Source organism: Pelodiscus sinensis, chromosome 1 (assembly GCF_049634645.1).
Source record: "Pelodiscus sinensis isolate JC-2024 chromosome 1, ASM4963464v1, whole genome shotgun sequence".
NCBI lineage: Eukaryota > Metazoa > Chordata > Testudines > Trionychidae > Pelodiscus > Pelodiscus sinensis.
Genome location: NC_134711.1, coordinates 279,167,876 through 279,183,045, shown reverse-complemented (window position 1 = coordinate 279,183,045; position 15,170 = coordinate 279,167,876). Strand labels below are relative to the sequence as shown.

The following is a 15,170-nucleotide window of genomic DNA, read 5'->3' as shown; positions in this document are numbered from 1 at the left end:
CCTGCTTGCACCCCCAAACCCTAATGGCAGCTGACTGCAGCCCCAAACCCTGGCAGCAGACACCCGCCCGCGGACCCAAACCCCGGTAGCAGTCAGAACAGCCGACCCCCAACACAGCCCCAGTTGCCAGAATGGTGGCCCCCTAACCCTGTTCATCGCATGGCCCCAGCCCTGGGAACAGGTCTAGCAGGAAGGTGAGGGCTGCCACGTGGCTGTGTGAAGGGATGTGCGGGCTTAGAATTTTTTGTACGCAGCCGCGCACCTTATAGAGAACACTGGCCCTGACTTGTGTGAAGTCCAAGAGAGCCTTTATGAATTCTGTTCTCTGTGTAAAGATCTGAATGGATTTGGGCACATTCAGCATGAAGCCCGCTCCAAGAAAGGTAGCATGAGCTAGAGACACATGCTTCACAACTTGTGCTAGCAACTTGGCTTTGATGAGCCAGTCATCCAAGTACAAGAAAACCTATGTCTGATATCTGGGGAGGAAGGCCACCATGACTACCACGCACTTCGTAAACAGCCAGCGAGGCTGCCAAGAGCCCCACAATCTGGTAGCTGAATACAAAGCAAAGAATCCAGCTGTGGGTTGTGATGATAGAGATATGGAAGTAAGAATCTTCCATGTTAAGGGCAGTATACCAGTCCCTTGGATTTAGGGAAGGAATGATGGAGGCTAGAGATAACATGCAAACATAATTTTCTTGATCATAAGTTTCAAGTTCATACGTTTCCTATAGCGCTTACACGACTTAAACGTGAGACCGTGTCAGGGGAAAACTAGGAGATTTGGAATCCCCCTGTCATGATTATGAGGGTTAGCCAGCAGCTTGGGGATTAAGGAGTTAACTACACCTCGCCAGGTGGAGTGACCAGTAGGAATGCAGGTGGGACTTTCAAACTGGGACAAAGAAATTTGGTTTTTTTTCCTTTTCTCCCTCTGAAGGAGTCCTCTGCAGCTATAGAGAGGGACAATCATGTCTCTCTCTCTCCAAGAAACAATTCTTCACTTGCTGTAAGTAGGGTAACGTTTAGGTAGTTTCGTTAGGCTTTATTGTTTTAAGGGTTGGGTATGGGATCTGATATCTGGCACTGTTTAAAAGATGTTTTGGCTTTTCTTTGTAACTAAGTTCTAGGCCCATGGAGTTTCTCCATGAGTATATTTTGTTACCTTCCCATCTAGTCATTATGCCTGCAACAGGAATACTGTTGTAATAATAAAAGTCTTCTCTTTTCTTTTTATTAACCTGGTATTCGTTACTTGTGTGTCCTGATTTTTATAATAGGAGTGAGATTTCCCAAATGATCTTTCCCCTAATCTCGTTCTTAATATTTAGGTGGTGGCAGCGGAAGTTTTATTCCCCAAATCTAGGTTTTTAAGATTTTGGGGGAAGTTTTATACCAAAGCCTGGTAGACAAGGCTTTGGGGTACACTTGCTGGCCCCCACTTCTGCATTTATCATGCCAGAGTGGGGAAGGAGCCTGACATCCCCCCCTACCCCCCAGTTCGGTTAGCTGCAGTTTCATAGTTAGCTAAGAACTATTTACAACTAACGATAAGGGAACCACTAGGCAGGCACTGGTGAATGCAAGAGACTGAACTGCTCCAATAACGATCACTCACAATAAGAAGGAAACAAGCAGGTATATGAAGGTGCCACTCCAGTGGCCTTCACAGCTGACCCGACAAGTACTGCTAGGGGGAAAAACCTTTAGATGATCATGCAAGTGGTGCATGCTCATGACTATTGGAATAGACATGAGGAAGTACTTGAAGAACATCTCATTTTAGATTATTCTTCTAAACAGATCTTCATTAAAAATTCCTACCTGCAGAATAAGTAGACATGGTTATACCATGAGGATTTACAAATACCCTAAGTCTATTTGTTCTTGCACAGAACAAAATTAATGAGCTAAGCTCAAATGAAAAATGTGTTAAATCAACATTAAAAATCCAACAAATTTTAACAGAGGGAAACAATGTGGATCCTAATCAAAGCAAGCTCAAAAAAGGGGATGGTAAATTTTATATGCAACTTTAAGTACAAAATGTAAGAACAAAGCACAGTCAGCATTGGGCTGAAATTCCCAGCCCATGGACCATACATAAGGACAGGCGTTTGAGACACTGTATTAGAAGAACTGGTGAAAGGAACATTCTCTGCCAATTCCCCCATCCTAGTACTGTTAGTGATTTGTATTATTAGGTTTTAAAGAACAGATTTTAAATGGTTCTGAAGCTGGCATTTTAGTTATTTTTTAAATAATCACATGCACAATCTGCCACTGATTTGTTCCCAAAATAGTTCATTATTTGAATCAGAGGATGAATTCAAGAACAACTGGGGATTCATGGAGCATAAAAAAGGGTTATTTACCTCTCAATTGTTGTTCTTCAGGATGTGTTGCTTATGTCCATTCCATGTAGGTGTGCATAGGGTTGCCAGATGGTTTAACCAAAAATACCGAACCCTCCCCTCCCTCCCCCAAAAAAACCCACAGGGGAAAAAATTCTGTTGGGAAGGAGGTTAGTGTAGCGGGAGACCAAAGTTGTTGAGGAAAAAAAAAAGAAAAAAGGAATCCGGGAGTTAAGAAACAAAAAACAGCATTAAAACAGAATGGCCCTTTCAGTGCTTGCAGAGTCAGAATAGGGATAGGAACAGGGGAGCAGCAGCAGATTGATTCAGGAACCAGGTAAGCAGGAGGTCCGGAGGCGGGAAACCTGGGGAGGGAGGCCAGGGGCTGGGCCCAGTTCCCAAGTTTGTCGTAGGGTTAGGATTGCCAAGTGTCTGGTATTGACCGGGACAGTCTGGTATTTTCGCCTCCTGTCCAGTAAAAAAACTCAGAAAATACCAGACACCTAAAATGTCCGGTATTTTCTGGTTTTTTTCCCCTGCTAGGAGGTGAAAATATCAAACACCTGGCAACCCTAAGACACACTCAGCAACTGGGCCAAGCCCCCTCCTTCCCGCCCGGGACCCCCTGCTTGCCTGGTTCCACAGGAAAGCTCCCTTCTTGCTCGATCAAGAAATCAAGATGGCCGCCAGCAAAAAACCTAAAGAACTGCACAAGGGGAAGCAATACCTTCCCCGGATCTTAGTGCTCAACCTCTTCTCTTCCTATCCCTATCCTGACTCTGCACAGAATTAAAGGGGCCATGATGTTTTAATGCTGTTTCATTTTATTTATGTATTTTTTTGCTTAACTCTTTTGATGTCCTTTTTTTTTCTTTTTGCTCAACAACGTTGGTTCCCCCCCCCCTCTTTTTTTTCCCCCTCAACAGAACTTTTTCCCTGGTGTTTTTTTTTTTTGGGGTGGTGGGGGAGAGAAGGAGGGTGTTTGTTATTTTTATTGAAACCATCTGGCAACCCTAAGCAAAGTTGCCAGGTGTCCAGTATTTTCGCCTTGTGGCAGGGAAAAACATTAGAAAATACCAGACATTGTAGGTGTCCATATATTCTGAACTTTTTTTAACTGGACAGGAGGCGAAAATACTGGACTGTCTGAGTCAATACCGGACACCTGGCAACCTTAGGCGTGCACATACTGGGTGCACTGATTTCGGAACTTTTCCCCTCAGCAATACCCATTGGGCCAGCCAGAGAGCCCCATGGAGTGGTGCCGCTGTATCGGTACATATATACCACCCCTGCTGGCCCTCTACCCCGTCAGTTCCTTCTTGCTGAGAATCTCTGATGAAGGGGAGGCAAATGGGATTTAGAATGGACATGAGCAACACATCTCCAAGAACAACATTTAAGAGAGGTAAGTATTTGTTTTATTTTCTTCTTCGAGAGCTTGCTCATGTCCATTCTATGACATGATTCCCTAGCTCTACCACTGGAGGCAGGGTTGGAGACTAATTGGAAATGGACTGCAAAACATCCCTACCAAAGACTGCATTGTCCCTGGCCTGCTGCACTATGGCATAGTCACTGGTGAACATGTGAATTGATGACCAAGTGGCTGCTCTACAGATATTGAGGATGGACACCTGTGCTAAAAAAGCTGCAGATAAGGCTTGTGCCCCAGTAAAATGAGCAGTGAGAGGAGGCACTGGCCTGTTGGCAAGGTTATAGCACACTTTAATGCAGGGATGTGATCCAGGAGAATAATCTTTGGGCTGATACCTGGGAGCCCTTCCTCTCAGCTATGGGTATAAAAGTCTGAGTTGATTTGCAAAATGGTCTCATTCTTGCTACGTAAAACACCAGGGCTCTACTGATGTTAAGTGAGTGTAAGGCCTGCTCTTTAGGCGTAGCATGCGACTTTGGGAAGAACACTAGTAAATATATGTCCTGAGACATATGAAACTAGGAGACAACTCTGGGAAGAAATGCCGGGTGGAGATGCAATTTGACCTTGTCTTTAAAGACCACAGTATAAGGGGCTCTGATGTAAGGGCCCTCAATTCTGATACTCTCTTAGCCGACATTATGGCCACCAAAAAGGTGACCTTTCATGAGAGGTGTCTGATGGAACATGTGGCTAGGGGTTCAAACAGGGGGCCCATAAGCCTTGTTAGGACTAAGTTAAGGACTCAGGGTGGAAAGAGGTGATAGACAGGTTGTACCCCTATGTCAATCTCCTTGAGGAAGTGCTTGACTGGAATTCTTGCAAACATTGTTCTGCCCTGTTCCCTTGGGCGAAAAGTAAAAATGGCTTCCAAAAGGACTCATACTGATGAGGTAGACAGACCCTGCTGCCTGAGCGCTAAAAGATACTCCAGAATGAGTGGGATGGTGGCTTCTATGGCCCCCACACCACTATGGGAGGACCACAAGATAAACCCATGTATCCCCGACATCCACTCCCCAGGAAGGGAGAGACAAAACAGGAGCTCCTGCTGCTAACAACTATCAACTAATTAACTACTAAGTACTAGAATAGTAAAACAACTATACAACTACTATACCAGGGCAACTCAATTTTGGAAGCCCTGGGGGCCACAGTGATACTCTCACTACACGTTGAGGGCTGCAATTTAAGTGTGGTTGAATATACATGCAAATATATGTACAAATATATGCAAATAGGGTCTTTCACACTGACGGGCATGCATACAAAGATTAAACCTTAAGCCACGGCAGCAGGCCCATACGTGGCCAGTGTGAGCCAGTTACCACCTCTTAGGCTTTGCTCACAAGGCTAAGCAGCCAGCACTTCCCACAATGCCCCGGTGCTCCCAGTACCTCCTCCCTGGAGGCTAGAAATGCTGACACACTGTACTTGTCTGTTCCAGCCAGCCTATTTGCTTGTGTCTTTCAATTCTTACCCTGCCAGGAAGATGCCTCGCCATTGTGGAGCATGTTCCCAGTGGAAGACATGTTCAAAAGATCCCACCCACGGGCCACGTGTTAAGCCCCACGTAAACTTAAATCGCACGGTGGACCGCAAACAAATGGGCCATGGGTCGTGTGTTGAGTAGCCCTGATGTACTCAAAGGCTGAGGGTAGACTTGCAGAGAAGTCAGAGATGCTCCAACTACTGTCATGGGCAGGAAGAAGGAATTGAGGGGTGGCGGGTCAGCAGGGGTATATATGTGACGATATAGCGATGCCACTCCAAGGGGCTGCATGGCTGGCCCAACGGGTACCGCTGGGGAAAAAAGCTCTGACATCTGTGTACATGTTTGTTTTTTTAAAATATATATTTGTATTTTTGTTGTTTTTGTAAGCCGCCTTGAATATTTTAAATAGAAAGGTGGGGTAAAATATTTAAATGAATAAAATAAGCAAGCCCTCGAAGAAGAGTAAACATTGCAAGCCTGCTTCCTTCCTCTGACCAAGGAATGAAAATTTAAGATTAAGATGACAATCGCTCTTTGTTGCAGCATTCAATTAGCTCATTCAGGTCTCTTCTCTCCTCTCTCCCTCCCTCTATATGCTGACCTTCCCCAACTAGCCTGATATAATGACATGGTAGGACAGAGTTACAGCAGTGGGAATAGGGAGAGAGACCTGAAAAGAGGCATCTGTTGGAAGACCCATTCTTATGCTCTCTGTTGTAGCTTGCTATCAACTGCAGGAGTGGATTAACAAAAATCCAGCCAAATCACACAGGGATAGGTTCATTTGCTTCCCCTTTGCTAAGAGAAGTCTTAGGATGGAGAAGGGGGAAGATCTTTTCACTCAACCCTGACAGAGGTTGACTTAAGATCACACCAAATTTATCCCCAGTGTGGACAGATGATTAACTTTAAGGCTATGTCTACACTGCACACATTACAACATTGTAGCTGTGCTGCTGCAGCCCTGCTGTTGTAAGGTCTGCTGTGGTGCTGCTCTTTACGTCTAGACTACATGCCTCTGTCGCCAGAGGCATGTAGATTTGGCTACCAGACATAGTAAAATGAAGCGGCGAGTTAAATAATAGCCGCTTCATTTAAATGTACATGGCTGCCGCGCTGAGCCAACAAACAGCTGATCAGCTGTTTGTCGGCTCAGCGCGATAGTCTGGACGCGCGGGTGACGACATCAAAGGTATTTGTCGACCACCCAGGTAAACCTCATGCCAGGAGGCATATCTGGGTGGTCGACAAATACCTTTGATGTCACCACCTGCGCGTCCAGACTATCGCGCTGAGCCGACAAACAGCTAATCAGCTGTTTCTCGGCTCAGTGCGGCAGCCATGTAAATTTAAATGAAGCGGCGATTATTTAAATCGCCGCTTCATTTTACCATGTCTGGTAGCCTAATCTACATGCTTCTGGCGACAGAGGCATGTAGTCTAGACATACCCTTTGTCTCTGTAGGACAGCTCTTCCAGAGACAAAATAAAAGCACCATGAACAGGGGATGCTAATTTTGTCATCAGGAGAGTGGTCTTCATTAACATAGCACTATCCATACCAGCATTTTCATCATTAAAACCTGTGTCATTCAGGGGCATGGTGTTTTTTTTTTACCATTTTGATATAAATGGTCATGACTTGGTCTCATTTGTAACACATAAACAGAGTGAAGCACAGAACAATTATCAGTTAAATTAGTTGGGAGGAAGAATTTAATCAGAAAAACTTGAACAATAATTGGGAGTAATTTAAGAACACCTTACCCAATGCCCCAAATGTCACAAACTCACAATTGAGGAAGAAGGCTTTATTGGCTTAAAAAACTCATCTCATTTAGAGAAGTGAAGGCAGCTATAAAAGTAAAATTTAAAAAAGTGGAAGAAAGGGGAAGTTGACGGTAATTAATATAAATAACAATAATAAATCGGAAGGTAGGGATTGAGGAAAATTGGTATGGGAATCAAAGGGGCACAAGGAGAAAGATATTTTGCCTGCAACCTTAAGAATAAGAAGATCAATAATAAGATCAATAAAGAATCTTATAATGGTATTATTTGTCCAGTAATAGGTGGTAATGTTAGAATTATAATAATGCAGAAAAGGCAAAAGTGTTTAGTTCTCTTCTGTATTTGAGGAACTACATGGATGATATAACCATATCCTATGATAATACTTTTTTCATTCTACTACTTTTTTAGGAAGACATTAAACAGAAGTTACTGCAGTTAGATATTTTAAAATCAGCAGGCTTGGATAACTTGCATCCAAGAGTTTTAAAAGAACCATATGAGCAGCTTGCAGGACCACTAATGTATCTGATTTTCAATAAAACTTGGAACACAAGGGAAGTTCTAGGAAGACTAAAAGAAACCTCATGTTGTGCCAATACTGAAAAAAGCTAAATAGGATGACCCAAGGTTATTATAGTTCTATCAGTCTGCTATTGATCTTAGGGAACATAATAGAACTACTAACACAAGACTTGATTAATAAAGAATTAAAGGAGAGTAATATAATTAATGCCAAACAACATAGGTTTATGAAAAATAGATCCTGTCAAATTAACTTTATATCTATTTCTGATGAGATTACACATGTGGTTGATAAAAGTAATAGTACTGATGTAATGAATGTAGATTTCTGTAAAGTGTTTGACCTGGTACTACATGACGCCAATTAAAAAACTAGAAAGATATAAAATTAACAAGGCACACCCTAAGGGTAGGTCTACCCAGCAAAGTTATTTCGAAATAACAGCTGTTATTTCGAAATAACTTTCCTAGCGTCGACACAAACTGCTATTTTGAAATAAATTCTAAATAGCAGAACGTGTATTTCGAATTTGGTAAACCTCATTCTACGAGGAATAACGCCAAATTCAAAATAGCTAATTCGAAATAAGTGCTGTGTAGATGCTTATTTCGAAATAGGCGGCCTTCAGCCCTTCCCAGTGTGCCCTGGTGGCCACTCTGGGCCAAACCAGGAAAACTCCTCTCCTCTCCCCCAGCCCCGGAGCCCTTAAAGAGGTAGACTCTGGCCACAGTGCCTGTGCCAGCTCCAAGCCTGCCAGCACAGAGACAACAGTTGCTGCCCCTGATCCAGTGGCTCCACTATGAGCTAAGCAGCGAGCCCTCCACTGCTCCCCGGGCCCAGGCCCCCAGCTCCCAGGAGCCTGCCAGGGGTCGGAGAAGGCGGGCACCTTCCTGGTCCGGTGCGGAGATCATGGACCTGATTGAGGTTTGGGGGGATGCCTTCAATGTCCATGATCTCTGCACTAGACGGAGGTACATGGGTGTCTACAGACGGATGGCTGACAGCCTGGAGACCAAAGGCCACATTCGCACCTAGGAGCAGGTGCACATAAAACTGAAGGAGCTGCGGCAGGCCTATGCTAGGGCCACACGGGGCAGCTCCCACACAGGGGCAAACACTTGCCCCTATTTTGACATCCTGGACTGCATTCTGGGGTCAGGACGGTCCATGCCACTCCAGGGGTCATTGATCCTGGAGCAGATGGCCCTGACCAGGGCATGGAGGAGGAGCACCAGGAGCCACAGGAGCCCAGAGGGAGTGTGTCACGCAGCCAGGACCCCCGAGCCATCTCAGCAGACCCGTCACCAGTGTCACCCGGGAAGGTAACAACATGTGAGTGCCATCACTGTCCCCTTTTTGGGGGGGCGGGGACGGAGACCAGGGACTGCGTGTGCGGGCCTTGGTGACCATGGATCACACAGCCACCTGTGAGCAGTAATAGAAATGTAGCCGTGTTAGTCTGGTGTAGCTGAAGCAAAATGCAGGACTATGTAGCACTTTAAAGACTAACAAGATGGTTTATTAGATGATGAGCTGTCGTGGGCCAGACCCACTTCCTCAGATAAAAAGGGGAAGAAAATAGTCACAACCATATATACCAAAGGATACAATTTAAAAAAATGAACACATATGAAAAGGACAAATCACATTTCAGAACAGAAGGGGAATGCGGGGGGGGGGGGGGTGGGGAACGGAAGGAAGGAAGGTAAGTGTCTGTGAGCTAATGGTATTAGAGGTGATAATTGGGGAAGCTATCTTGGTAATGGGTAAGGTAGTTGGGGTCTTTGTTCGATCCCCCCGGAGAGTGTCGAATTTTAACATGAATGACAGTTCAGAGGATTCCCTTTCAAGTGCAGATGTATAAGGTCTTTGTAGCAGAATGCAGGTGGTTAAGTCGTTGAGACAGTGTCCTTTCTGGTTGAAATGGCAAGAAATAGTTTTTTCTTTGTGATTTTGTCTGATATCTGTTTTGTGGGCATTAATCCTTTGGCAAAGTGTCTGAGACGTTTGTCCAAAATACTAGACTTTAGTAAGGCATTTGATACGGTCTTGCATGATATTCTTATTGATAATATAGGCAAATATAACTTAGATAGGGCCACAATAAGGTGGGTGCATAATTGGCTGGATAACCGTAGTCAGAGAGTTGTTGTTAATGGTGCTAAAGCCTGCTGGAAAGGGATAACAAATGGAGTTCCGCAAGGGTCTGTTTTGGGACCCGTACTGTTCAATATCTTCATCAATGGTGTTGATATTGGGATAGAGAGTACGCTTATTAAGTTTGCAGATGATACCAAACTGGGTGGGGTTGCAACTTCTTTGGAAGATAGGGACATAATTCAAAATGACCGTAGCAAGTTAGAGAAATGGTCAGAGGTAAACAGGATGAGGTTTAATAAAGAGAAATGTAAAGTGTTCCACTTAGGAAGGAACAATCAGTTCCATACATACAAGATGGGAAGCGACTGTCTAGGAAGGAGCATGGCGGAAAGGGATCTAGGGGTCATAGTGGACCACAAGTTGAATATGAGTCAACAGTGTGATGCTGTTGCAAAAAAAGCAAATATGATTCTAGGTTGTATCAACAGGTGTGTTGTAAGCAAAACTCATGAAGTCATTCTGCTGCTCTACTCTGCACTAGTTAGGCCTCAGCTGGAGTACTGTGTCCAGTTCTGGGCGCCACATTTCAAGAAAGATGTGGAAAAATTGGAAAGGGTACAGAGAAGAGCGACAAGAATGATTAAAGGCCTAGAGAACATGACCTATGAAGCCAGGCTTCATGAACTGGGCTTGCTTAGTTTGGAGAAAAGAAGATTAAGGGGGGACATGATAGCGGTTTTCAAATATCTAAAAGGGTGTCACACAAGGAGGAAGGAGAAAATTTGTTCCTCTTGGTTTCTGAGGACAGGACAAGGAGTAATGGGCTTAAAGTGCAGCAGGGGAGGCTTAGATTGGACATTAGGAAAAAGTTCCTAACTGTCAGGGTGGTCAAATATTGGAATAAATTGCCAAGGGAGGTGGTGGAATCTCCCTCTCTGGAGATATTTAAGAACAGGTTAGATAGACATTTGTCAGGGATGGTGTAGACGGAGCTTGGTCCTGCCTTGAGGGTGGGGGGCTGAACCCGATGACCTCTTGAGGTCCCTTCCAGTCCTATTATTCTATGATTCTATAGCAGACGGACACTTTCGGCACATGATAGCATAAATTATATTTCTGGATGCGCAGGAATGTGTGTTCTTGATCTTATAACTCACTTGGTTCGGTCCAATAATGGTATCAGCAGAATGAATAGGTGGACACAGCTGGCAACGGGGTTTCTTGCAAGGGAAGGTACCAGGGTTGGTATTAGTGTGGTATGTCCTGTGGTTGTTGGTAAGAATCATCTTGAGGTTAGGTGGTTGTCTATAGGAGACTATGGGTCTGTCTCCCAGAGCCTCTTGGAGTATGGTATCCTGTTCCAGTATAGGCTGTAGTTTATTGATAATGTGTTGGACAGGTTTAAGTTGGGGGTTGTAGGTGATGACAAGTGGTGTTCTATTGTTGGTTTTTTTCGGTCTGTAGATGGTTTCTAGGTATTCGTCTGGCTCTTTCAATTTGCTTTTTTATTTCTCTGGGTGGGTAGTTGAGATTTATAAATGCTTGGTAGAGATCCTGAAGCTTCTGGTCTCTGTCAGTGGGATTAGAGGAGATGCGGTTGTATTGAAGGGCTTGGCTATAGACAATGGATCGTGTGCCATACCACCCTTGGGCACGTGGCCCCAGCTGGCTGCCACACAGAGACCTTGGCCTGTTAGCCACATGTGTATGTGAAGAGACATGACATGCTCCTGACCCTGGGGTGGGACACAGCAGGACGCCCTCCCTCCACAAGGCCATTCTACACAGAGGCAGGGGATATCTCCCCTCAACCTCAGCCATACTATACATAGCACAGGGGCATGGGTGTGGTCTCGGGGCAGTTACCATTCCCAGGATAGCAGGACATGGCCTGTGTGCAAGGGCTCTGCTGGTGCAGGGAATGGTCATCCTCACCTTGCAGAGGGGAGATGGGCTTCACCCACTGTGTCCCCAGGGAGAACTGACCACTTCTCTTGTTTCTCCACAGCTGCACGTGAAGGGCATGCTACCCCGCCCGGGACATGGTCCCGCACCAGAGGGCTCCGCACCGTGCAGTGGAGGGGTACTGACAGCAGCACCTGGGGGCACTGCGAGCCCTGCACTGCACCCTCCAGAGCTGGGTGCAAGAAGACCTGGAGCTCTGGCTGGAGCAGCTTGCCCAGGGTCGTGCTGTCTACCAACACCTGCAGACCCTGGTGCAGAGCATGCTGCCTCCTGCTGCTCCAGCGCCTGCTGCCTCCCCAGCTACTGGTCCTCCTTCCCCCACACCTTCTCCCCCTTCCACTTCTCCCTCCACCCCCTCCCCATCCCTCTGGGGACGCTGAGGCCCCTGCATCTGCGGTGTTGGGAGACATTTGGCCCGGCGAGACCCCACCCCTGAGCTTCCCCTCCCCCTTCTTCCCCTTGCTTCCCCCTCCCCTCTCTCTTCCCTTCTCCAATCAAGAAGGGAAACCTGAGAACCAGCTAACTTGGGGAGGGCGGGGTGGCCCTTTAAGCACAGATCTCAGTTAGCCTCAGGCAGCAGCCCCACATAGTAAGTCCTGACCTGGTACCCTGCCAGAACTGGTTCCGGCTTGCCTTAATGCGATTCACAGTCCACTCAGTGTGGACGTGCTATTTCGAAATGCATTTTGTGCATAGACACATTATTTCAAAATAACTTATTTCTAATTAACTATTTCGAAATAAGATATTTCAAAATAACGCTGTAGTGTAGACATAACCATTTTAACACATTTTGGGTAACTGAAAGGTCTCCAAACGCAACTGGAAACAGGGAAACATTACTAAAAGGTATATTTCTAGTAGGATCTCACACAGATATGTTCTTGGACTTAAGGAAAAATATGTATTTTAATTCAGCTAAATCTAAATATAAATGTATTAATCTAGGGGCAAACAATGTAAATCATGTGCAGAAAGTGGGGGGCAGGGAGCAGTGGAAAGCAGGGATTGTCTGCCATGATCTGGCGGTCATGGCAGATAATCAGATGGACATGAGCTTCTAGTGCAACACTGTAGCCAAAAGGGCTAATGTAATTCTTAGGTATATAAATAGGTGATTCTCAAGTAGGTATGTAGAAGTAAATTTTACTTCTGTATTTGCACTCATTGCGGGAATACTGTGTCTAGTTTCAGTGTCCATACTTCAAGAAAGATGTTGATAAACTGAAGAGGGTTCAAAAGAAGAGTCATGGACATGATTAAAGAATTAAAAAAGATACCATATAGCAATAGTCTCAAGGAACTGAATCTTTTCAGATTAACAAACAGAGGGGTAAGAACTGATTTAATTACAGTCTAGCTACATTGGTGAACAAATGAATCTGGCAGAGAAAACTGTCTGGAAGTTGAAGCCAGACAAATTCAAACAAGGCATACATTTTTAAGTGAGAGTAATTAATTGGAACAATTTAACAAGGGTCATGTTGGAATCTCCATCAATGACAATGTTATACAGCAGGTAAGACTACATAATCAGAATGGTCCCTTCTGGCCTTGCAAACTATGAACACCACCACAATCATGTTATATATTATGTAGACATACTAAATGCAACCATGTATCTCATGAATTTTACAGTCCACACCTATACTCATTATAAAAATATACTTCAGAAATACACACAAGTTAGCATAATTCATATGAACTCAGAAATAATTAAAGTACTATATAAATACAATGCCATGTGCTTAAATGATTACACATCCTCCTCTTCACAATAAACGATTTGACTGCATCAAATTTGGGATCAGATTTTCAGAACTGTTCTCATATAAAAACAATGCGAGCTGCTAGGTGTCATGCATTTTTGAGAATCCGTCCCAAGCTATAAAGTGTCTAAGAAAAAGAGCAGAAAAATCAGATGAACTTCCCATGCTTCTTTACTAAATACGAAGGAGAATAGACAATAACTGCTATAATTTTAGTTATAAAGAGAAAGAAAGTAGATAGTAACATGCACAAAAATCATATACAACATTCACCAGGCACCATCCCGTCAATGAGAATATTGATTTTAGATGTAGAAAAAGCTCCCGTTAAATAGTCTTATCAATTAGTGGCACTAAATAAAATTGTTTTTCAATAAGACCCTGTCTAGCTTAGTGACTTGTATGACTCCCACTATTGTAATATCTGAGTGCCTCATGGTCATTAACTAGTTTAACCTTAGAACACCCAGATAGGATTTATCCTTAGTTGAACAAAGGAGGAACTGTGGCACAGAGAAACTAAATGACTTGCCCAAGATCATACAGGAAGCAGGGAATTGAATTTGGGTGTCCTGAGTTTCAGTTTAGTACTTTGACTACTGGATCAACCTTGCTACCTATATCTTGCATCAATATTTTATGTAAGAATTCTTTGGCATCAGTGCTGAGGAATGAAAAGTATTTTCTCTGTTTCAAGTGGGAGCCACCGGGCAAGGACATTTTCTCTTCCTTCTTTTTGTTATATAGGTAAACTTGTGCAGCCACAGCAAAATGTGTAGTTTTAGTTTTCTGCTAGTTGGATTTCAACAGGATATTTTTTTTAACATTTACAGGAAATGCACATAGTAGAAAAACTTCAGTTCCACCTTGTGGAAAAACCTATGTGCAGTTTGAGTGTTATAAGATTAGAAGAAATGAAGTTTAAAAAAGAGGGGAAAAAAGGACTAATCTCTCTAAAAGCCTAAGTGTTCTCCCCTTATAATTGTGAAGACAACCAAAACCCCAAAAAGATTAGAAATGAGATCTTCTGCAATAGGAAACTATGTGGTCTTCTAATTTTTTTTTAATTCCCTTTTGGGATTCCATGTACACATTATATGCACATGCATGCTGGGTGTAGGAAATGTATACATCACATTTTATTTTTACAGAATTAAGATGAAAATGGTTGGGCATGGTAGGACATGCCTGCAATCCCAGTTCCTAGGGAAGCTGAGGCTGGTGGATCGCTGAGAGGTACTAGGCTCAGGTGTGCTATGCTCTCTGGATTCCTGGTGCTATTAACAGCCTGGCCAATTAATAATTAAAAAACTGGCTAGAACAACCCACATGATGTGTTGTGATCAGTGCTCTCTCTGTGAGGGCTGATGATATGAAAGTGAAAATACCAATTTTTTTCCCCTACCTGTTTACTCTAAAGATACCAACATATTGGCCACTAAGCCTTGGGTTTTCAAAGCAATAGGAGGGTGCAAAGTGTCGAGCTCACAGGATCTTTTATTCAGAGTTGGATTACTGGCTACCTTAGACTCCTTGAAAATCAACACTTAAAATTATACTACCCTATCCAACAGAGATTTAATCCATATTATTTGAAAGCATTAACAAAGAACACATGTAGTGAGAAGTAACTAATTTAGAGGGACACAATCAATTTAAAAATCACATTAATCGCTGCAAAAGTAACAACTATTGTTACCCGTAACACTTTAGATTAGTGTAATAA

The 15,170-nt window shown here is 43.9% G+C and overlaps 1 protein-coding gene across 3 annotated transcripts in view; it reads right to left on the bottom strand.

Annotated features, from left to right (window-relative positions):
- Positions 1-15,170, bottom strand: part of DIAPH3 (diaphanous related formin 3) — a 456,179-nt gene that overhangs the window by 65,530 nt on the left and 375,479 nt on the right. Inside the window, exon 28 of one of the 3 annotated variants that reach the window (XM_075918922.1) lies at positions 12,455-13,571. The exons of the other annotated variants lie outside the window; for them this stretch is intronic. Coding sequence (XP_075775037.1) covers positions 13,561-13,571 — 11 coding nt within the window. The 3' untranslated portion in view covers positions 12,455-13,560. Of the gene's footprint in view, positions 1-12,454; positions 13,572-15,170 lie in introns of those variants that run through there. 3 annotated transcript variants of the gene reach the window in all.